This window comes from Mchenga conophoros, linkage group LG3 (assembly GCF_057382185.1).
Source record: "Mchenga conophoros isolate Kocher_MC1m ecotype Shallow Benthic linkage group LG3, M_conophoros_male_GT1.1, whole genome shotgun sequence".
In the NCBI taxonomy this organism is placed as follows: Eukaryota; Metazoa; Chordata; class Actinopteri; order Cichliformes; family Cichlidae; genus Mchenga; species Mchenga conophoros.
Window position 1 is genome coordinate 68,772,932 of NC_140528.1, and position 21,456 is coordinate 68,794,387.

At 39.9% G+C, this 21,456-nt stretch overlaps 4 protein-coding genes across 6 annotated transcripts in view; 1 reads left to right on the forward strand and 3 right to left on the reverse strand.

Moving 5' to 3' along the window:
* The window catches only part of LOC146580272 (Y-box-binding protein 2-A-like), a 114,115-nt gene that overhangs the window by 61,880 nt on the left and 30,779 nt on the right, over window positions 1-21,456 (reverse strand). The gene's annotated exons all lie outside the window — the stretch shown is intronic.
* On the forward strand, window positions 853-5,738 carry LOC146580279 (butyrophilin subfamily 3 member A1-like). Of its 2 annotated transcripts, none has more exons than XM_085266922.1 (10): window positions 853-947; window positions 1,650-1,696; window positions 1,977-2,131; window positions 2,217-2,315; window positions 2,593-2,724; window positions 2,884-3,006; window positions 3,137-3,265; window positions 3,941-4,019; window positions 4,185-4,211; window positions 4,312-5,738. In XM_085266922.1, exons 2-10 carry the CDS (start codon window positions 1,660-1,662, stop codon window positions 4,842-4,844), a joined length of 1,314 nt encoding a protein of 437 aa, XP_085123048.1. In that variant the 5' UTR covers window positions 853-947; window positions 1,650-1,659; the 3' UTR covers window positions 4,845-5,738. The 2 variants fall into 2 exon arrangements, with proteins under 2 accessions (XP_085123048.1, XP_085123047.1); XM_085266921.1 differs by having other exon boundaries at window positions 876-947; window positions 2,596-2,724.
* Window positions 5,133-11,781, reverse strand: LOC146580280 (natural killer cells antigen CD94-like). Its single transcript, XM_085266923.1, has 6 exons — window positions 11,716-11,781; window positions 10,337-10,438; window positions 8,628-8,747; window positions 8,291-8,451; window positions 6,699-6,823; window positions 5,133-5,858 (listed from the first exon to the last, which is right to left on the reverse strand). Exons 1-6 carry the CDS (start codon window positions 11,768-11,770, stop codon window positions 5,741-5,743), a joined length of 681 nt encoding a protein of 226 aa, XP_085123049.1. The 5' UTR covers window positions 11,771-11,781; the 3' UTR covers window positions 5,133-5,740.
* Window positions 12,255-21,304, reverse strand: LOC146580281 (receptor-type tyrosine-protein phosphatase eta). 2 transcript variants are annotated; one of them, XM_085266926.1, is made up of 12 exons: window positions 21,277-21,301; window positions 21,098-21,170; window positions 19,943-20,031; window positions 18,130-18,904; window positions 16,827-17,084; window positions 16,297-16,545; window positions 15,878-16,001; window positions 15,011-15,156; window positions 14,646-14,894; window positions 14,054-14,317; window positions 12,976-13,073; window positions 12,255-12,831 (listed from the first exon to the last, which is right to left on the reverse strand). In XM_085266926.1, the coding sequence occupies exons 2-12, from the start codon at window positions 21,138-21,140 to the stop codon at window positions 12,766-12,768; spliced, it is 2,361 nt and encodes a 786-aa protein (XP_085123052.1). In that variant the 5' UTR covers window positions 21,141-21,170; window positions 21,277-21,301; the 3' UTR covers window positions 12,255-12,765. The 2 variants fall into 2 exon arrangements, with proteins under 2 accessions (XP_085123052.1, XP_085123050.1); XM_085266924.1 differs by having other exon boundaries at window positions 12,256-12,831; window positions 21,284-21,304.

Genomic DNA, 21,456 nt, shown 5'->3' on the forward strand with positions numbered 1-21,456 from the left:
TTATACTAAGTCACTGAAGTCTTTTTAATAAGCGGGGCTGACGGTTATGTGGTGTCTTTTGCATGTTGACGTCTCTCAGAGCGCTGATGCCAAACTTACTGAACTTTTGGGAACTAATCTTAAAAGCAGTGTTCATGCCAGAAAACCAACTAATTTAAACAAACTCTACCAATTCAGTTAAATATGCAGCTAGAATAAAGTCAGAGGCTTGTTGATGACTACAAGAAGCATCTGGTTGAGGTGCAACTTGCTAAGGAACATGTGACCAAATATTAGAGCCTGTGTGGATGAGAGAAAATCCTAAATAGATTGAAATGTGTGCATTTGAAAGTCGTTAAAGATCTATGCTGGATGATCAGTCCAGCCCAGAAAAAGAACAGTGATGACCATGAAATTCATCCACATGATGAGTGTTATAGACAAGATGGGACCAGTTACTGTAAACAAAGTGGCGCGTCATATATCACATTTGTGTAATATGTGTCAAGGCAAAGATAAGAGTTGCTAGGATTCAGTTTCACTACAGTCAGACTGAGTCCAGTGATGCAGTAAGAAGTGAAATCACTTTTTTTTTTTTTACTGTTTGGAGAATCTTTATCTTTTATGATTTTTTTGCAACAACTGAAGTTTATAAAGCACAGATACTGTAAATGACTCTTAACACTCCTGCTGCATATACAGTTTACCAACAGCCACACAGAGTATCTGTTTCCCTCCCAGTCATAACCTGAAATTTACTGCAGTCATAAAAAGAAAAAATCACGCCATTATACCCTCACGGCGCCCTCGGTTACGGAGCTGCCAGGAAACGTTTCGTGTCAGGGGATTCTGCATGCAGATTTCCTTGTCATAAAGTTCAAAGATCAAACCGAGAGAGACACAAAAGGATTAGACCAACAGCAGTGGCTGTCCAGTCTTCGCCACCAGCAGAGCTGCACCAGCGACAGGTACGACATAATAAGCTCATAGTTTGTGTATTAGTTTAGTGTGTCTCTTTATACCTGAGGTCTGTGGGAGATGGTTTAATTTCAAATATGAACCATTATTTTATTTTATGAATTCACATAAGGCAGGTTTGTGTTGTAATTTTGTGGTGTGTTGCTTTTTTTGTTTGTTTGCTTGTTTTTGTTCTTTTCTTTTTTTAATGCTGATTTTCTTTTTACAGCTGTGTTTTATATCTAGCTTTAACTTTTTTCTATATTTATTATTATTATTATTATTATTATTATCAATTTAAAGTAATTGTATTCTTTTGTATTTGATTACTTGTAATCCTGTATATGCATATACAGGATCACATATTTAACCTCCTAAGACCCGAACTCTTTCATGGCATTTTTAATTTCTCTTTGCTGTTTGGGCTGATTGGGACCTTATGAATGTAAAAACAAAGATTTTTTTTTACCTGATTTTTCTTTCTGAGAAAAATTTGATCCACATATGAGAACATTCGCTTTAAATTTCGATAGAACAGAGGCAGTATAATATCCTGACGTCAGGTCCTAGGAGGATATAGTTTTAAAACTTGCAAATATATCTGTGTGTGTGTGTGTGTGTGTGTGTGTGTGTGTGTGTGTGTGTGTGTGTGTGTGTTTAGTTCTATAATTTCATATTTTATCTTTTTCATGTGGCGTGTTTTTTCTCCACAGTGAGGAAGCCATGATGGAAATGAAAAGTATCCTAAAGCCCAAAAGAAGTACGTCTTTTTCTTCCTTTGTGTTTCATAGTGATACTTCGCACACTTTTCTTGCCCATCTGATAACTATCAACCTTTGCGTGATGCGATACTGTGCGGACTGATACAGTATCTAAAGTGTTTCCATTTATCAGAGCCATAAATCTATCACTATAATTTACACAGCCTCTGCTGGAAAGCTTTTATCTAAAGCTTGTATTTCCTGCTGCTTTTCTTAGTTTGGCAAAGCAGCATGACATTAACTGAGACTTAAAAGAGCTTTTTTTTTTTACCCCTGCAGAGGTGAGCATGCTGCTGTCTGGGGAGGACGGCAGCGCCACCCAGAGCAGTTCCATCGGGGCCGTACGCTGGAACCTGCCCACCCATGATGAAAGCAGCCAGCCTCACAGCTCGGTCCCCAGCAGGCCCACCAACAGCCTCAATAAACAGTCACAGGTAAACCACATGCTTCAAACAGCTTTTTCTCTTCAGTTGGTCAGTGTCTGTTTGGCCTATTTGTGACCACCTCTGTCTCCTGCAGCAACAAACTCGCCAAAACGGCCTGAAAGATCTCCGCAGCCTGCAGGAGTGTGTGCAGTTTATCCAGCAGTGGAAGGAACAGGTGGATCAAGTGTGCAAGGTAGAAACTGGCAGACTCTTAGTATAGCCAGATTTAAGAGTGCACAGACCAGATAAAGATCACAATAACAAAATATTTATTGTATGCAGGAACTCCATCACACTGTATGGATGCTGATAGCGCAGCTATTCATTAACTCTTTATAGCTCACACCCTTCACCTTATAGCATATGTAGGATGGGCGTTACCTAAGATATACAATCCGATATAATCTTCCTGTATCTTTCTGTAGTTTCATGGTGTGACATACCACCTGACACAGTGTGATGTCTTTTAGCAGGAAGCTCTGGATCCAGGAGAAGGCACCACGAAGGACGCCCAGCGTTCACAGGGGCGCGCCGAACGCAGTCTCGAGGAGAGCAGGAAGCTAATCCTGCAGTGGGCCGATGAGCTCCGCGATGTTGACAGGGTCAGTATTTACAGACGCTGATGTGAGATCAGACCAGATCAGATTGACCCTTCAAATAATACTGAATTGAATTAAATTGAAAATCCTATTTTGATATGCAAGGTGAAACGAAAACTGTTAAAATCTAACAATGTCGTGATTAATTCAATGTCCTTAAAGCTCCTGAAGGAGACTCCCTGGCTATCTGACAGTCACGAACACGAAACTAAAGACAAGGATGCCAGTGAGGTGGCACACATGAGGATCATGGAGTGGGCAAAGGAGCTGCAGGAGGCGAGCGAGGTGAGCAGGGGGTCACTAACCAGACAACTAACTTCAAATGTGTTTTACTTTTATGTCATTTATGTTTTGGTTGGTGTCACGCTTTTCAAAGTAAATGGAGGCAAATCTCAAGCGTTTGTTTGTTTTGCAGCGTTGTGGCGTTCAGAGCGATGAGCTGGGTAAGGTGCTGCGTGTGCTGACTCTGAAGAAGAACCGGCTGATCAGGCTGATGCCTCTGTTGGAGTTCATCACCTGGTCGCTGCTCAAGGAAGGAAGCACGGTGAGAAACCTCAGCATTTCTACTGAATCAGCCCTTGAAAACATCCTTAAAACAATTCATGCTAATGCAGAAACTCTGGCATAAATTTGAAAATGAGATGAGGATGATGGCAAGATGTAAGTTTGAAGTGAAAGATAAATATCTTAGAGGTTTGATAGCACACAAATAAACCAGTGTGCAATAAACCAGTTGTTCATTTCGAATGTCACGAAGGGCAGTCGTGGCCAGGTTGTGTAACAGCTTTATGTCATGTGTGATCCAAGTGAACTCTGCACCTTCATTGCCCGCATCTATCAATGAAAGATCTCAGTGATTCAGTTTAACGACCCTAATCGGGCTCTGCTCTGATAGCACGCGTGTCAATGTCCCCCGTGAACGACGGGGCAGTCTGCAGATTAACTGCAGCACGCCATCACATTTATAGATGATGGCGTGCTGTTTTATCACAGCTCTGATTGACTCTGATTTCACCTGTCACTACTACTTGCAGTTTTTTGTGCAGAGCCGTGACCTTTGAGGCTGTAATTGAGTTTTATCTGGACCTAAATTTATGAGTACCTACTGAATTATGTATGCAGTGACTAAGCATGGCATAGGTTAGTCAGTCTTAAGGAAATAGAAAGCAAAGGAATATAAAGTTGGTATGAGTTTCATTTTTATGTTTTTCCTTATCAGAAAATCGTCCCACAGTTGTGGCTCCTGGCAAAGCAAAAGTCCTGGGAAGCAGGAATTCCTCGATACATCCCCAACTCAGGTGTGTATTTTAAAATTTGCACCAAAAAAAAACCTTGGGATTTTTCTTTAGCTTTTATTATGAATAATGATTCCGATGCTCAGAACAATTTGTGGAGGGGACTATTTTAAGAGCCAAACTCATCTCTTCTGCAACTATAATAAAACTCTTCATCTGTGTTTTCAGTTTGGGGGTGGATCTGCAGCGCAGCAGGTAACAACGGCCTCAGCTTTATCTCCATCCCATAAATCAACCAACAAACACCAAAGAACATGTGGTTTAATTAGCAATTTGATTTCCTTTCTCCCAACAGCTGATGTGATTCTTGACCCCATGACCAACCACCCATGGCTGCTTCTCTCAGATGACCAGCGTAAAGTCCAGGAGTCCTCTGTAGTGTCAGAGCAGCCTCAAAGCTCCCAGCGCTTCGACGAATGGCCCTGTGTGCTCGGCAGGGAGGGCTTCAGCAGCGGCCGCCATTACTGGGAGGTGAACATAGCCAATAACGGTTACTGGCGCGTGGGCGTGACCACCGCTGACTCTGAGCGGCACGGGAAGTTCACCATGATGCCAAAGAAGGGCTACTGGGTGCTGTGGCGCAGCACGCACAAATTTTACGCCTGCAGCAAGCCAGAAAAGGAGCTCCCCCTCAGCCTCGTGCCCAGGCGCATGGGGGTCTACTTGGACTACGAAGAAGGGCAGATCTCCTTCTACAACGCTGAAACCAAGTCCCACATCTACACCTTCACTGGAACCTTTAGAGAGAAACTGTACCCTCTGTTCGCCCCACTGGATGGACGCACACTCATGACGATCATCCCGCCAAACAACATCTCAGGGAAATGAGAGACAGAAAATCTCACTGGACTTTAATTTGACTCCACCTGTGAGGTCTAAGTCCACAATCGGTGATAATTCTGACCCTCTGTGCCTTTTTTTGGCTTTAAAAAAAAGTGTCTTTTCTTGGCAACCAGGGGGACAAAAATCACTCTAACTGAGATGTGTCAAAACAATTGCTTCTTGTATTTTTCCTAAGCGTACATAAGGTTAGGGTTGACTGTTGTCATAGCTACTCAGACCTCACACGGTTGTAAAGAAAAGAAAAACCCAGATTATGCATTAAAAGTATAAAAGTAGGTCATTATTGAAATTAAAAGTGCGTGTTCTCACTTTCAAAACAAAATAGTTAAAACTTAATTTTGCTAAGTTTATCTTAAATATTAACCTAAAAAAAAGAAAAAAAAAAGAATTTAAAATATTTAAAACTTTAGCTCAACAACTGAGCTTTAAAAAAAGCTATAAGCTACAATGCTAATGATGTAAACAGCAGGAAGACTTTATTGATATTTTCAGTCATAGCGTGCTAAATATAGCAAATACATTTCAGGACAATTCCGATGTTGCAGCTACAAACAGCAACTGCAGAAATGGGTAAATAGATTTATTTTTAAAACCTACTATTTAAAGAATAAGCTAACTCTGTCCAAAACTGAAGGCAACAACATGTTGCTTATTTTTTCGACATTTTGCCTCTTCGTACATGAATGCACTTTATAATGCACTTTCAGATGGCAATAAATGTTTTATATGGCTGACTTAACGTCTTGCATTCCTATCCCTTTTGGCTTCTTTTCCTAAGATTCATAGATTTTAGAGTTGTAAACAGCTTTTTGTTTACCTTTTGTATCGTGCCAAATTGACATTGGAAGTAAACTGTGTGTAAAATAAATTGTAATTGTGTGTCAGTACTCCTTCTTGCAAGCCCACGGTCCGTACTCTTCACAGTCAGCGGCGAACAGACTCGCGCCTCCCCTCAGGTCTGCGCAGTCCCTGTGATCAGAATCCCACTCCACCATCACCCTTTGAAACACACAGTGGGAGTGAAAACTCAGTGTTTAAAGCAGTACATGACAATAAACCTCATTAAAAAATATAAACTGTAAATATGTTACATAAATAAACATATGTACAGTCACATATGGTCACGTTACATACAGTCAAGTTGATGTCATTTTGTGTGTGTTTGCCTTTGGATATGTGTGTCATGTATACGTGTATATTGTTTGTTATAATATTGTAATAAAGATCAACTTAACCTTAAATGTTTCTGTTTGTTTTCATTTTTTGATTGTGTTCTGTTTGTATTTGCCTATACATTAGATAAAGAGATCACTTTTCATTTAATAAAAACGTTTTAGTGGCTAAAACAAGCAGCATCCTACTAATATTTATTATACTCTGAGAGACATTTCTGGAGTTATTGACACTGTACTGTACAGTTTTTTGTTTGTTTCTTTTTACAAAGATAAATGTGCACAGTGTACCTCAGGAACAGCCTTCTCATCAGTGCATTTACATTACCACGGTCATCGGGGGGCCGACAGCGCACAGCCCACTGACATTTTCTACTCCCGCCTCTAGAGGACTCTGCAGTCAGACAAAAAGCCTCCAGCAGCTTCTAACCCTGCTGCCTGTTACTCCCTCAGTGCAAATAACTACTGTTTTGCATTTGCAGTCGCTGCAGCAGGCAAAAGTGTTCTGCAACTCCAGTTTTTAATAGGAAGACTTATTATTTTATATATTATTCTTTTTTTATATATTTTACTCCTTGCACTTTTATTTCTAATTCTTCCAAAATGAGTTCCTTAATTATACCGTATTATTTTATTATTTTTATTTTGTTGTTGTGATATGACTTACTGCATGTAGTGCTGGACTGCCCTCCCATCGCCCCACAGCCACTGACCCTCCTGCTTGGCATCTGTCAGTCCCACCCACAGGAAAGGAACCTGGGAGAAGTTCCTCATCACTCCTTGGATGAAATCCTGTGGTGGAAGCAACATTTAGAGCAGGGATATCATCACCGACCACACACAGCCCACTGAAGTGAGCCAGAGCAGTGACACGCCCCTTTCTGTAAGGTAGAGAAGATTAATCCCTCAGTCAACTTCTTATGAAAAAGTCTTTTTTTCAACAGCATGTCTGAGTTTTTCTACACAATAAAGAAATGTTTCTATGTTAAATGCAAGAAATGTGTCAGCACGACTGTTTAAGACTAAATTGTAAGTAATAAATGTGTAAATTGAAAGAAAAAATAAACTGTCCCAGACTGTCCTGTAATAATAAAAAGTGTATTTGCTTTTTTCTTTTCTTTCTTTCTTTCTTTTTTTTTTAACTGCGCGGACTTGCTGTAAAACATAGAAATTTCTGTTGTAGATAGCACAACATTTTCAACTTTTTGTCATTTAAATGTTCACTTGTTACTTAATTAACTTTAGTGTAGTATGAATGACTTCTGGGGATTTTATTAGTAGAAAATGCTGTAAAAACTGTAAAAGAAATGTATAAAATGTATAATATCTATGCCTTTCTTGACATTTTCCAAAGCCATCCAATGGGCTTGAGTCTTTGGCGGGCTGATTCTGGCCACCAGGCAGTATGTTTGACGACCCTGATTAATTTTCTGCCAGAAATTTTACCATTTTATTTATGTTTGTTACTATGAATAAAACAAGTGCTGGTACAGAAAGCTGACATCCACCCAGGTTGGGCCATTATGCATTGGTTACTTAAGAAAGCCCACATTTCATCAGTGGTCCATAGCACAAGCTGGGGTGACTGAAAGTCGAGGTGGGCAGAAGCTGCGGGATACATCTGGGAATGTCTTGTGGGAGTCCTTAGCAAAGTTCCAACTTTTAGTTTAGCAATTTGTTTGTTTTGGGGTTTTTTTGGGGGGGGGGGGGGGGGTTAAACTTCTTTTTATGCTAACTGAGACTCTAAAGGCCTCAGTTAGCGTGTTAAATGTAAATATTTATGACATACAATTAGAAAAAGATGGAACAAGCGTGGCTTGTTTGGAAAGGATTGCATCTGAACAAAGTGCACGTGGAGGAGGGGTAATGATTTGGGCTTGTTTCGCAGCCACGTGACCTGGGGTCCCTGCAGTCACTGGGTCAACCATGAACTCCCACCAAAGTATTCAAAAGTCAAATTTGAGGCCACTTGTGTGACAATAAAACTAAATTGAGTCATGCAACAGGACACAGGCACAGCAGCAAATCTACAACAGAACACTGAAAAAGGAAAGAATCAAGGTGTTGCAATGAACCGGTCATAGCCCAACCTGATTTTTAAGCTGTGTATAAAAAAGGCTTGCAAATCTCAACGAACTGAAGCGACGCTGTGAAGTAGAGTGGGCCGAACGTCCTCAGCAGCTTAAAGTGGTTCTGATACGTACGACTTCAGAACTGTAAGTGTGTGTGATTCACATGACTTGTGCATGATGCGTTTACCATCTCTGCAGAGTCTTCGATTACAACCAGGCTGCTGTTGTGCTGCCGGCAGAACTCGGCGCTCTCATTCCATTGCCGATTTTCCTGAAGTCCGACTGAGAAGAAGTAGCAACGTCCCATCCACCACAGCCACTTTTCAGGGCACAAACTGCACCTTGAGTCTCCACATAGGAGGAAGAAACACTGATTTAAGTGTCAGATAAAACCCTGTAAGAAATGGAGCCCCACAGCTTTCACTACTCTGTGTGTGAAGCATATCACAAATGTAACCAGAAACACGCAGCGAGTGCTGTGGCGGATCACCTGTGTTCACTGTGTTTGAGATCATGTAAATCACCTTGAGTGACAGTGTGAAGCATCAGGTTCACGTCACGCTGCTGTTTCTGGCACTGCTGCAGCTGCTCCAGCAGTTCCTGCCTTGATGTCTGACTTGCTTCTGGTGCTGCTGCCAATATGACTGACAAATATAAATATAAAGATAAGAGCTGAGCACTGAAGGTCCACTACAGGCAGCAACAAAAAAAAAAAAAAAAAAGCATCATGTCTTCCAGATGCTTCCAGAAACTAAAGCTAAAAAGCAGATTAGGATTACTTTTGCTTTTTTAAGCTACTTTAAATGCTGAGAAAGACAAATGCAACCATACTATAACCAATTTTCTTATAATAAATTAATATAACTGCATTTTTAATATTTCTTTTTCACATTTGGAGGAAATTTGAAGGGATGAACATGGAGGTGGAAACCACAGGTTTAGAGAGACAAACACAAACAGCAGAAAATAGTAGATTAAGTATGTTATATATTATGTTCTGCCAGGTTATACCCTCTGGGGGGGGGGTCTCAAGTACCCCAAAGTTCCATCGTAGGACCCCTAAAAATAACCATAGTAATCACAGTAATAATAATGTGTTTTAGTCTTATTTTCTGACGTTGTCTTCAAATTTTGTATTTTGCCGTCTTGTGTACTGGAGACTCTTTACCTGAGATATAGGAAAAACTGCAAATGCTTCTTACAATGAGGGGGGGGGGGCACTGCTGTGCCTTATAAAGTGTCTACTTATGTATGTTTGATTATTTAGGCTAAATGTCTGGACATTATCAGCTAATTTTATATTTTAAAGCCATCAGCCTGCTGCCATAGCTGCCAGCCAAGGAGGTGGTTTACTTTATTATCTTAAGTGTTTTTATATATATTTTTTAAATAATGACAATATTAATTATTATTATTATATAATTATATTATTCTATTCATTTCTAGTTATATGCAATGTGTTTGCTTGTGGTTGTCAGAACGAAGAAGGAATACTTGCTGAAAAAATAAAAAAGTTAAATTAAATGCTTTTAGATATTTTTTATGGAAGCGATGTGTGCTTTATAGTAACACACTCAAAAAATGTTAGTACACACAGCGGCGTGTACTGATTTCCTCTTTTTTTCTATGTTTGTCACACTTAAAGGTTTCAGATCATCAAACACATTTAAATATTAGGCGAAGTTAACACACGTCAACAGTTTTTCACGCATGGACATGTAGGCCCGGACACTCCCCCTCCCTTAATCATAAACACCTTCATTTCGAAACTTTGTTGCATTTTGAGTTTACTTGTGTTATCTTTTTCTAATATTTGGTGATCTGAAGCATTATAGTGTGGCAAACATTTAAAAAAAAAGAGGAAATCAGGGAGGGGGCGAACAGCTTTTCACACCACTTTGTTCGAAACAGAACGTGTTGATATGAATTGATATGAATTTTATACAGTTCTCCGGATCTATTTCTCCACTGGGGTACATGATGATGATTTGTGCTGAGTCTGCACAATAAAGGGAGGATTTGTATGAACTCTGTATGTATGAACTACTTTCAGTTTGCTTGTTGTCCAGGTACACGGAGCAGCAGGGTGATTCTCCAGCATCTTTAATGATCATTTCAAGGCGCTGTATGCACGACCTTATGAGCAAAGGTTTGATCCTGGAATCTCCCCAAGTGTTTACAGATGAAATACTTCATGCATGTATCATTTCTATGCACGCATATTTAGACTCACCAAATAAAATGAAGGACAATAGGAGTCCTGCGATCAGGGTTAATGCTGCTATAACAATAGCCACTCCAACTGTTAGATGACAAAACTGACAGGATCCTGCACCTGTAATGATAAAAGCTCAATGAACTGGTTCTTCTTTAGCCTACCTGAGCACTCAAAGCGCTTTATACAACTCACCTCATTCACCCATTCACACAGACACTTTTATCTATGCTCTTTCTATGTAAGTGCTTTCGATCCAACAGTGGATGAATTACAGACCAAATCGGGGTTAGTATATAAGGCCATTAGGCTGAAAATAAACATGTATTAAAAATACGCCTAAGAGATAATAAAAACCAAATCAGCAATCTGATAAGGAACACACTGACCAGCACAACAACACCAAAAGACCTCAAAAACCACAGAAGATAGCTAAACAGCTTGTGATCTAAAGCATACCATATTATCTCTCAGACATGGTGGAGGTAGTAGTATGGTAGTATGGCTGTAGGACTGTCTCACTGGTGTTTATTGATGATGTGACTGCTGATAGAAGCAGCAGGGCTCTACTCTCCGCTCAGATTCAGCCAAACCTGATCAGACGGTGCCCCACACGGCAAATGGATCAAAGCATGTAGTGCAAAAGCAACCCAAGAACTTCTCAAGGCAAAAAATGTGACATTCTTCAATGAGCTATCTGTCACGATCAACAGAGCGTGCTTTACAGTGCCTTGTTACTAAAGACAAAACTAAATGCAGCTGCAGTAAAGGCCCGGTGGGCACCTCAAGGGAGGAAACACAGTGTTGCGTGGTGTTGATGGGCTTTAAACTTCAGGCAGTCAGTGACTGTAATAGATTTTTTCACCCAAATACTAAAAACAATCCATAATTGTAAAACTATGTTAGTCTGTCCAGTGAATTTGGAGCCACTCTAAATGAGGGACCGCGTATAAAAATGTCGGATCTTCTTAAAAATGAAAACAGTTTTTAAACCCCTTCAATTAAAGGTGAAAGTCTACACTTCAGGTACGTGTTGTTTGATTTAAAATCCCCAGAGGAAAAAACTAAAAAACCAGCTCTTTGTCCAAAATATTGTGGGCCCTTCAGCCGATGAACGCATTGGGAGCGTGGAGGCAAAAATACAGCAAGGAAAAAACTGAAATCCTGTTTCAATCACAAACAGGAGGTCATTTCACTTTCTAGACCACAGTAAGTGGTCCTGTTAGTTTTAAAGAACTTCAATCATGAAAGGATGCAACATAAATGTGCCTCTGATCACACCGAGGCCCATCTCCTTTGCAGAAACAAAGAAACAGATCATTTTTATTTTCAATATTAACTCATCAGACGTGTCCTGTTTTAAAGCCTTTCCTTTAATTGCTTTTTTAAAAACTAACCTGCAAGTGTTTCCCTCTTAGCTTCACCGTCTCCGTGTCCTTGTGAAGACTCCATTGCTGCTGCTCGACTGTGGTTTTGCTTAAGCAGTTTCAAAAGCTTTTTTGGCTCACGTTTTCTTCTCTCTGATGCTTCTTTTTTTCACATTTACATGCTTATTTTTAAAAAAAAAATGTGATCACTCCACCCCTTCCTCATATTGCAGTTTGCTTTCTTACTCTGGAGTGTTAAAGTTATTACCGACACACTGCAGAGGAAGCTGTGCAGAGAATAACAGCTTATACGAGAGCGTAACTTAAGTGTTTTTTAACAGGGACCAGCTCACACCCTGGAAGTGTTATAGATGTTACATATGCAGGCGCAGAAGCACCGCAGACATTAAGCTTTGTGTTTGGTTTTATGCCATTACCTGACCTCATAAAACTGCAGTATGTTCGAGGGCATCAGGTCCTCACCGTTGACATATTTATTGTTCAAAAACTGAACAACGAGAGTTGTTTTTTGGAAAAAGGGGAAGTGTCTGCATGCATGTAGAATTAAGAGAACAAGTATACACAGACTGAGTTTTTTTTTTTTCTTTTTTTACTGTTGATGTTGATAAAATCTTAACAGCTGGACAATCATCAGCAATTATGTGTAATATGATTTATGTTAGTCGACTTGGTATCGTGGAAGATGCTTTAAGGTGTGACGTCAACCTTACACAAATATCTGTGTTACAGTGACATGCAGTGACAGAATCCAGACCACATTTAGATTATAGTGTGTTTATTTAAAACATCCTCGGCGTACAAAGTTCAGGTCGAGAAGAAAAAAAATAGAAGGTGATGTGAAAACAAGAACAAATAAAATGCTGATTTTAATAATGATCGGTCATCTACTTTATTCCTATAGCCTATTAAAAATGAAAAAATAAAAATTAATCAATAAATGAATATATCTGCAGGTATAGTAATCACATATCACAATTCTGATCAGAAAAGTCGCTGTACATTTTACTGAAGCACAACCTTGAAGTTTTTATGACTAAATAGCAGGAAATACCAAGTGGCTTATCCTTGTTTCCTGTATTCCCACTTGATGTGCCCGTCCAACAGCGTTTTGAATTTCTCCTTCAGCTGTAGCAAAACGCACAAACAGAAACAACACAATTAAAACAACGCACAATTGAAAACACAAAGCTGAGACCTTTCACCGAAGCCACAGCTCAGCACACGTGGCTAATCAAAATGCTGCTTATGTCCAAGTGGTGACAGATTCACCTCATTAAATACTCCCGTCCTTGTTGATTCCTCATCACACAGGAGAGCCTCGGACGAGGAGCACAGCATCGACAGGCTGATTTCCTCTAGGTCTTCCACTGGGAAACGAACAGAGACTGTGAGATGTGCAAACAAGAAAGAAAAAGGCATGCTTCCATTCATGGGTAAAAATTGCATATGGTGGAATAAATACAGCTATGGACAGAAAAATAAAAATCCTGGACTAGCTGGTCCGATATGTTTTCGCAGCCGTCACCTTTTGCTCGTATAGCATCTTGTTTTTTCTTTCTCTCAGTCTGCCAAGCGAGTTTTCTATCAGTCATATAAAAGCTCACACTCACTGTAAACGGTAAACGGACTGGTTGCTATTTAGTGCTTTTCTACACTTTCTAAGCGCTCAAAGTAGTTTACACAACTTGCCTCATTCACCCAGCAGGTGAGCAGAGGCTGTAAGCATTTCTCTGCTCTTTGTGAAATTTTGGGTCGCTGAAGGTGATTAAAATTGTTTTCATGATACGCTATTGGGTTAGATCTAAGACATAAATATCTTAACTGAAACCAGAAACGACTAAAGTGCATGTGGCAGCAGTGGCTCAGGAGGTAGAGCGGGTCATCTCTTGGTCTCTGGTTTGATTCCTGGGGTGTCAAAGCGTAGTTTTTCCAACTTACTAGAGTCCAATCCATCTATCATCGATCATGTTAGGTTAAAAAATTGGGACTGCCTGGTGTTCAAATTGAGTAAAAAAAAAAGAGATCTAAATAAGTACCTTTACATTTATTACCTCCTTTTTTAATCACTTATTTACTATTTACTTTATTTTGCAAAACTTGACCAGAGGGCTTAATTTGCTGATTTTCAAACTGCCAGTCTCCGTGAACTGTTTATCCAGTTTTGATAAGTGGCCTGGTATGAAATGCAATCATCAAATTTCAAATCAGATAATATTAACTCTATCTGTCCTCTACTTCGAGTCTGGATTTCACCTTTTGAAAAAAAAAGTGCAAGTGACGAGCTAACTCCTGCCAAGTGTCACCTATCATGTTGTTAACAGTTTTTCTTCCAAGCTAAAAATCTTACCTGTGAAATTTGCACAGTATACTGAGGCACTTTCCTGTCTGTCAGCGATTGCGTACACACTGAAAGCATAGTTGGTCCCTGATGTCAGGTTAAGAAATGTAAACGTGGTGTCAGAGGTTGTATAATTCCAACTCTGACCCCAGAAGCTGGAGTTGAGTGTGACACCATACGTGGGTGCTGATGTGTTTTTAGGTGCATTCCAGGCAAAGGTGATGTTGTCCTTACTGACACTAGTGGCTCTGGGATTAGTAGGAGAATTTGGCACTAAAATCAAAGAAGATGGAGAAAATTAGAAAGCCATTTCTCATTACTATTTTGCAGTCAAGTCAGCCTGACATAAGAGTAATGAAGTAATGTTTTTTGTGCTAAATCAGACTTGTATGAAATAGATCGTTTCTGCCACTGAAGTTTTTTTTTTTTACATTGACATCAAAATTTTAACTTAGCTCTGCGTGGAAATCTTTTTTCTCAGTGGCGTAACAATCATTCACAGATTTGCTTTTTAGAATAAGAATTGAGATATTTCTGCTTGTAAACATTGGTGGTGGCAACCAAACAACTCTGACCACAGAAGATGACAAAAGTGACTCACGGGTGAACTTGTAGGCGGACACTGGCGTGCTGGTAAATTGTCCACTCACTGCATAGACGGTCACAGAGTAATTGGCAGCATTCTTCAGATTTTTGAATGCGATGTTTGTTGTTACACTTGTTTCGTTTACACAAAGGTCGAGACAGCGCTCGACTGTGTAATTTAAAGCGCTACCAACAGGAGGCTTCCAGGTAGCGGTGAGGGAATTACTAGTTGTAGTCAAAATCAAATTTGAAATCGGTCCAGGAGCTACAAAACAGACAAGCAGTCAGATTAGAGGCGATCAGTGTAGCGTGAGACAGTTCCCGTTTATTTGTTTCTGTGCATCAACAATGAAATCAATCTGAACAATGAGAAAGAGTTACTTGTGAAGCTGTCGATCATTTTGGTTTCTCCCACCAGGTCTTCGTTGACCCGCACGGTCACATAGATGAATATATGTGTGGCCGGTGGCAGATCTGTTACTGTCACGTTCTGCTGATTGGACTTTGCAGGTGTATTAAACAGGCTCCTGTCACAAAGAGAAACTGTTACTAAAGCTCATACCCAAAACTCCACTCTTCATTTCATCCAGCTGAACATGAAGATCTATTTAGCTGTAATAAGAAGACCTGATGGGACAGTTAACCTCAAAATCAGAAGCTACCTATCACCGCATCATTGTCCAGAAGGAGACATACACCGAACAGTGACCAGTTGGTCTAGTGACCAAATCGTGATTTTTGGAAATTGCCGTTGAAACTCTTTCACGGGTTTTTTATTTCATCGTGAATTTTGGAGGGAGGGCTTTGAGCCCTCAAAGACAGGCGCCGTAAAAACGATTCTCTCAGTTTGCCAAGCGAGTTATATTTTAAAACTTTAAAGGTTTATTTATTTCAATGATTAATTACTGAGGAAAATATAAAAAGTCAATGTATATCAATCAAAAACATGTAATAGAAATACATGGAACATTGACAGGAATTAAAATTTACATTTAAAGTCAACATTTAGGTCATTTTTGCAGCTGATCTCTCAAAAAAACAAAAGCTGGGCAACTCAAACAGCAAAGGAATCTAAATGACCAAACAACACAACAGGCTACATATGTGTATATTATTATTTTATTTTTGGCAAACTTCCTATATGTTAATCAATAAATCAAAGGGGTGCAAAACGTTGTCCTCACATGAACTCTGCTTAGAGAAAAATGTGTGTGCATACAGTGTGGCTGGATTTCTACAAATACATACGCTCCATTCGTGTAGTTAGCTACCACAAGGATATCTGTGAAGTTTCCCACAGGTCGATCCCATTTGACCAATATCGACTCTTTTGTGTTATCAGACACTGTCAGGTTGTAAACTTTATCAGGCTCTGAAATCAGGAACAAACAGATGAGCACAAAACAGACACATCCACCAGGCGCCTCTCTTCACGTCAGCAGTGGCTCTCATTTGCCTTTGCTGATTTGAATTTCATGTTATGTTAGCAAGAAAGGACAAACTGTAAACCGCTTCCTCGTTTAGGCGTAAACAAGCTTTTCGGCACCTTTCACTGGTTTCAATCACATATTACACTTCCTGCTACTAAAAGAAGAAAAACAGATACAGTATGAATATTACATGCGTAGCACAGACGTATACGCGACAAAGAATGAGCAAAAACTCACTGGTATACGCTGAGACGTGAGCTTCATAGCTCCACTTAGATGTGTCATTGACTCCCGAGACGACAGTGAAATTGTAGGGGGTTCCAGGTATCAAACCCTCAACCTTTATTGTCTCTGTTGTCACTTTAACAGGGGTGGTCTCGTAAGTCAGACGATAGAAATCCACGTTTCCCTCTGGTTTTTCCCATCTCAGAAAGACAGAGTTTTTCTCCACAGAACTGACTGTCAGGTTTGTGACTGCCTTAGGTACTGAAAAAAAACACAGATATCATCAGTGTCTCTCTCTTTTATGTTTTTTAAACGTCAGGCTGAACCAGGCTCAGATGGGGAAAGCATAAAGAAAAGAAAAACATAAACTTTGGGTAAACTTAAAATATACCATGTAGTGCAATAACGGCAAATTCGTGGTCTTAAGCGTGAGTGTTGTTCCGGGTGTTTACATGATGCTGTTCGGGGTATATTATCAGAACTATAAGCAGGCGAACAGGTGAGTAAATAAATCTATATTTCTCACGTCCATTGAAACTCACTGGTGTAGAAGGTGGCGTTCTCTGGGTTGAGGTCTCTTTTACACTTGACGGGGAACACCTGGACCGAGTAGGAGGTGCCTGCTGTCAGGTTGGAGAGGCCACAGGTCAAATCAGTGACGCTAAACTCCCATGTTTTGTTATCCTTTTGACCTTCGACCTCTACCCGATAATGGCTGATATCGCCCGGTGCAACCAACCATGTCAGGTTGGCGCTCTCAAAAGTTATATTGGTGACGCTGACTTGTCCCATGAAGCGATCTGTTTGAAAACATGATGAAGAATATTACTTAGACAGCAACGTGAAGGCAAGGACAAATGCCCCGAAGAGTTGAGGAGGGAGATACTAAAATAAAATGTGTGGTGTATAAAGCTTACCTCCTCTAAATGATTGTTTACGCTACGTGTAATAAAGTCACCTACAGTTAAATCAAATAAGGAATATTCAAGGGCTTTTTTTGGCAGGAAATATAAAGTGGACATTAGGATACAATGTTCTGAGCCTATAATGAATAAAAACATCATATATCTGAATATGACAGAATAAAACTACTCCTATTCTTTAACCTCCTAGGACTCCCAGTCAGCCCAAATAGCAAAGAGAAATTAAAAATGCATGCCATGAAGGAGTTCAGGTCTTAGGAGGTTAGATATAAGAAATACATGAATTTATGGTCTTAACCTGTGTTTGACTGGCTTAGTAGGCCTACTCCTGTCTTGACCCACCACACTAAACAGGCAACTATGATTGTTATATGTAATTTTGCAAAAAGGTCAATCATATAAACCTAAATCTGATGAAGTGGCTAGATCATCACCAAAGTGAGGTGATTAGTGTTTTATATGCTCTCAATCAGATTCAGTTAAGTTTTAGCTGCCAAACAAATGGTTTCATATTTGACTGTAGCAAACTTTCATATACAGAGGAGCTCAGAGGAGCTTGACGCAGTGACTGCATGACAAGCTGAATCATCACCCCACCACCACCGTGCTTGATTGTTGGTATGAGTTATTTGCACTGATATGGTGTTTGGTTTAATCCAAAAGAAGAAAGTGGAGATGATTGGCCGTGGTGATGTACATTATAGCCAGAGATCGCCACCTAGGTCTCACCTGTCCTCACGTCCACTACTTGCAGCACTGAGTTTAGATACACCTAAAGTGCTCACAGCATCTGGCTGTAACTTAACCTCTAAATTCCTAAATGGAAGCATTAAGCGTGGCCTTAGTTTTAACTGTAGTATTTTATTTGTGTGATAAATTAGCAGGTATCTGCATCTGTGCACCCATACAGTTTGTGACCTACCTTCATAACAAATAAATGGCAGACGCTCCAGGCAGCTCTTTTCAATCCACGGCCCAAAGCTGAGCATGGCCACACACGAGTCTTCAATGTAATTCTCATCATCACTGTCGTCTTCATCTTCAGGTTCTTCTGGCTCCTGCACAGGCGACTTCTCACACTGCGCTGCTAATGGCATCTCAGCGGTCGTCCAGGGTGCACTTGTGGTGAAATATGGAGTTGTTCTTCGGGTCGTCATGTTTTCCGTTCTTGTTGCGTGTGTTGTACTTTCGTCGGTAACAACAGATTGGTCAGTGAAGTCTGGTGTGAATTCAGTTGTTTCAGCCGGGTCATCACTCCAACTTGTCACATTAAGTCCTGATTGTGTTGTTGTCGTGTTGGGCGTTGTGAATTCTGCGTTTGTAGTCATGGGTGTTGTTGGCCTTGCTGGGCATGTGCAGGAGCAGCTGCAGCACACGGTTTTGTTGGGAGGTTTTGGGGAAGGTTTAGGCAGCGGCCAGCCAGGGTACCAGTTTTGGAAGGCTAGGGGATCCCCGTTGGCCCACTGAGTCCAGTTCATAATGGGGCTGCTGGAGTCACTGTTGTTGATATAGTGTGTGGTGAAGTAGCTTTCTGTGTAGCTTGCAACAGTGCTGGTTAAGTTGCCGGTGGAGTTGTCGATAGAGTTGTTTTTGAAGTTAAAGTTCTTGCGAAGACCAATCCAGTGGTCAGAGGTGATGTCCCGGGCAAGGGCCTGAATGTTGTCTGGAGTCAGTGTCACCAGCTCTTTGAAGCAGGCCTGGCCACACACAAAAAGCTACTGTCAGTCTTTTACAGACGGGCCAAAGACCGGAGAGCATTTCATGTTATGAGATGGTTTTCTTTAACAATTTAGATTAAACTAAATCTATAAAGTTGAGAAAAATGACAGGAAAAGCGCTACAAATTTATATACTAGTAGATTTTGTCTTAAGTCTTAGACCAGTGTTTAAAATTGCTCACATATACCAACAGATGTGGCTCATGGCTCTAAACTGCAAGATGATGTTTGATACAGACATACAACCTGTGCTAAAGATATATCCGCCGCATTTAGACACACAGGTAAGCACATAGTTGACACAAGCACAACTAAAATAACTTTTTTGCTTCAAATATAACCTGGTACGTCAGTTTTGCATACTGAAACCTGTTGCTAGCATTTAGGCTATTCTAAGTTAACAAACAGCTGCTAGTGTAATCCATAACCAAGGTTTCCAAATGTTAGGCAAGTCATGTTCCTATTATTCCTGTGATACAAGTGTACAAAAAGTAAAATTTCCTTTGCCACTACTTTGTAGGTATTGATATCCTTTCATCAAAGGGAACCCAAATCCATTCAGGCCGTAATTGGAAAATATAAAAAAGGGTCTGTTTGATCCAGAGGATGATCTCAAACCCAGTAACGACCACCAGGAAAAGACGTTGGAAAACACTGGTGGTCACCTGTCTCTTAGTAGATACACCTATGGTTTTAAAATCCTATGTTGCCTTGTTCTTTAGTTATCACATTCACAAGATTTTCAGAAAACTTGACCTCTGACCTTGAGTTCACGGTCACTGAGATTCAAACTGAGATTCTTAGTAGATACACCCAGGATATCAATTTCAAACTCCTATGTCAGTTGCTTCTCGAGTTATCGCATCCACAAACTTGCATTTCCACACCGCCAACCTTTTTTAAAATTCCATATTGAATCCCCTCTCACATATCTGCCTTAGTGAATAAAACTGACGTGGTATAGCTCAGTTTCATGCTTCAGCCCGTTAGTGCATAAATTTCAGGTTTAGCCTGTACCTGACAGTAGTTTCGGGCGTCAACCCAGGTGAGATTTTTGCGCTGGATGAAATACTCTCGCTGTGCATCGCTGTACATCGACGTCAGAGCTGAGGAAGGAAACGGCAGGCAAAGGTTTGCTTGTTTGTTTGTTTTTTACAGGCTTTCCAAGTTATCAGTCAACCAATCAGGAAGCATCACTAGCTTTTTTTCCAGAGTTTTCGCAACGCTGGCGTCATCTTGTATTTGCGCTACGCTTACAGAGACTATAATATCATGTAGTGTAGTGAGTGGAATAACAGAGATCTAAGAAACATGAACATTTTCAGATTAAAATACCTTTAAATGGTGACCATAAGAACACTTTCACACAAACATGCTCCCAGTCCTATTACACACACTTCAGTATCATCTTTGAACAAAAAGTAAGTGTTTTAAAGTACAGATGAGGACAGATTATCCACACTATTTAAAACATTTTTAAAGTATATCTCCAGGTGTGGTTAGACAGTGCATAGAATCTTTAACACTAGTATTCCAAACATCGTAATTTTTATATTAACATTATTTTATTGTTTTACTGTTATTTCCCCAAAATTATCAGGGTCAATATTATTAGCCTCCATCTTGCTAATAGTCAACCGTGTACCTTTTTTTTCTCTTTGATTTTCTTGATTATGTTTCTCATTCCAGTCCTTGACACTTGGAAAAAGGTGTCATAACTTTTTATATATCCATCTCCTGCTTTGTGACCATCAACAATTATTTTTCTCATTTCTAATTTTTTTTGTTGTTGTTGTTGTTGGTGTGTTTGTAAATCGGAAGACAACCCTCAGGTTTAACTTGATTTTACAAAAACTAAGCGTTATAAAGTTAAAGCACAGCACTGAACAGCAGTGGTCTGCATTATGGCTCAATTAAAACATCTGTTTCCACGCAGAATTGAGTACAGGGTGCAGAAAAGCCTAAACGTAATGTTCCCACATAAGGACACAGAATCTCAGCAGGTTAATAAACTGACAAATAGATTAATTATTGGTCAGTTATCACATATGATGAAAATAAAGAACTATCATATTCCTAAAATTCTGGACTTGATGTCTCCTTGTACACTGGATCACAAAATATTTTCTGACATACAGATCAGATTTTTAAAAATAAACTACAAATACTCACCCCAGCACAGAAAAATACAAATTTTCACCTGCAACTTCCCCATATTGGTGCTCTGTACACTTCCAGACTGATACTGTATTAGAAGAAGGAAAAATTAAAAAAAACATAAAAAACAAAGTGACTAAAAACTCCAGCTAATCAAAAACAACAGCCTAAAAGGTGAATATTTGATGGCTCACCACTCACCCAGTCTACAGACGCATCTCTTGTGACCTCTCGGTTTGTGATGCGGGCAAATAAAACAGGTTATAAACCCCACATTTGACTGGTGTCACAAGGCTCCATTCAACTGTAGGAGCCTTTAGATAGCAACAGTTTTGCATTTATAATTCAGACTTGCAAAGCACAGAAAAATATTT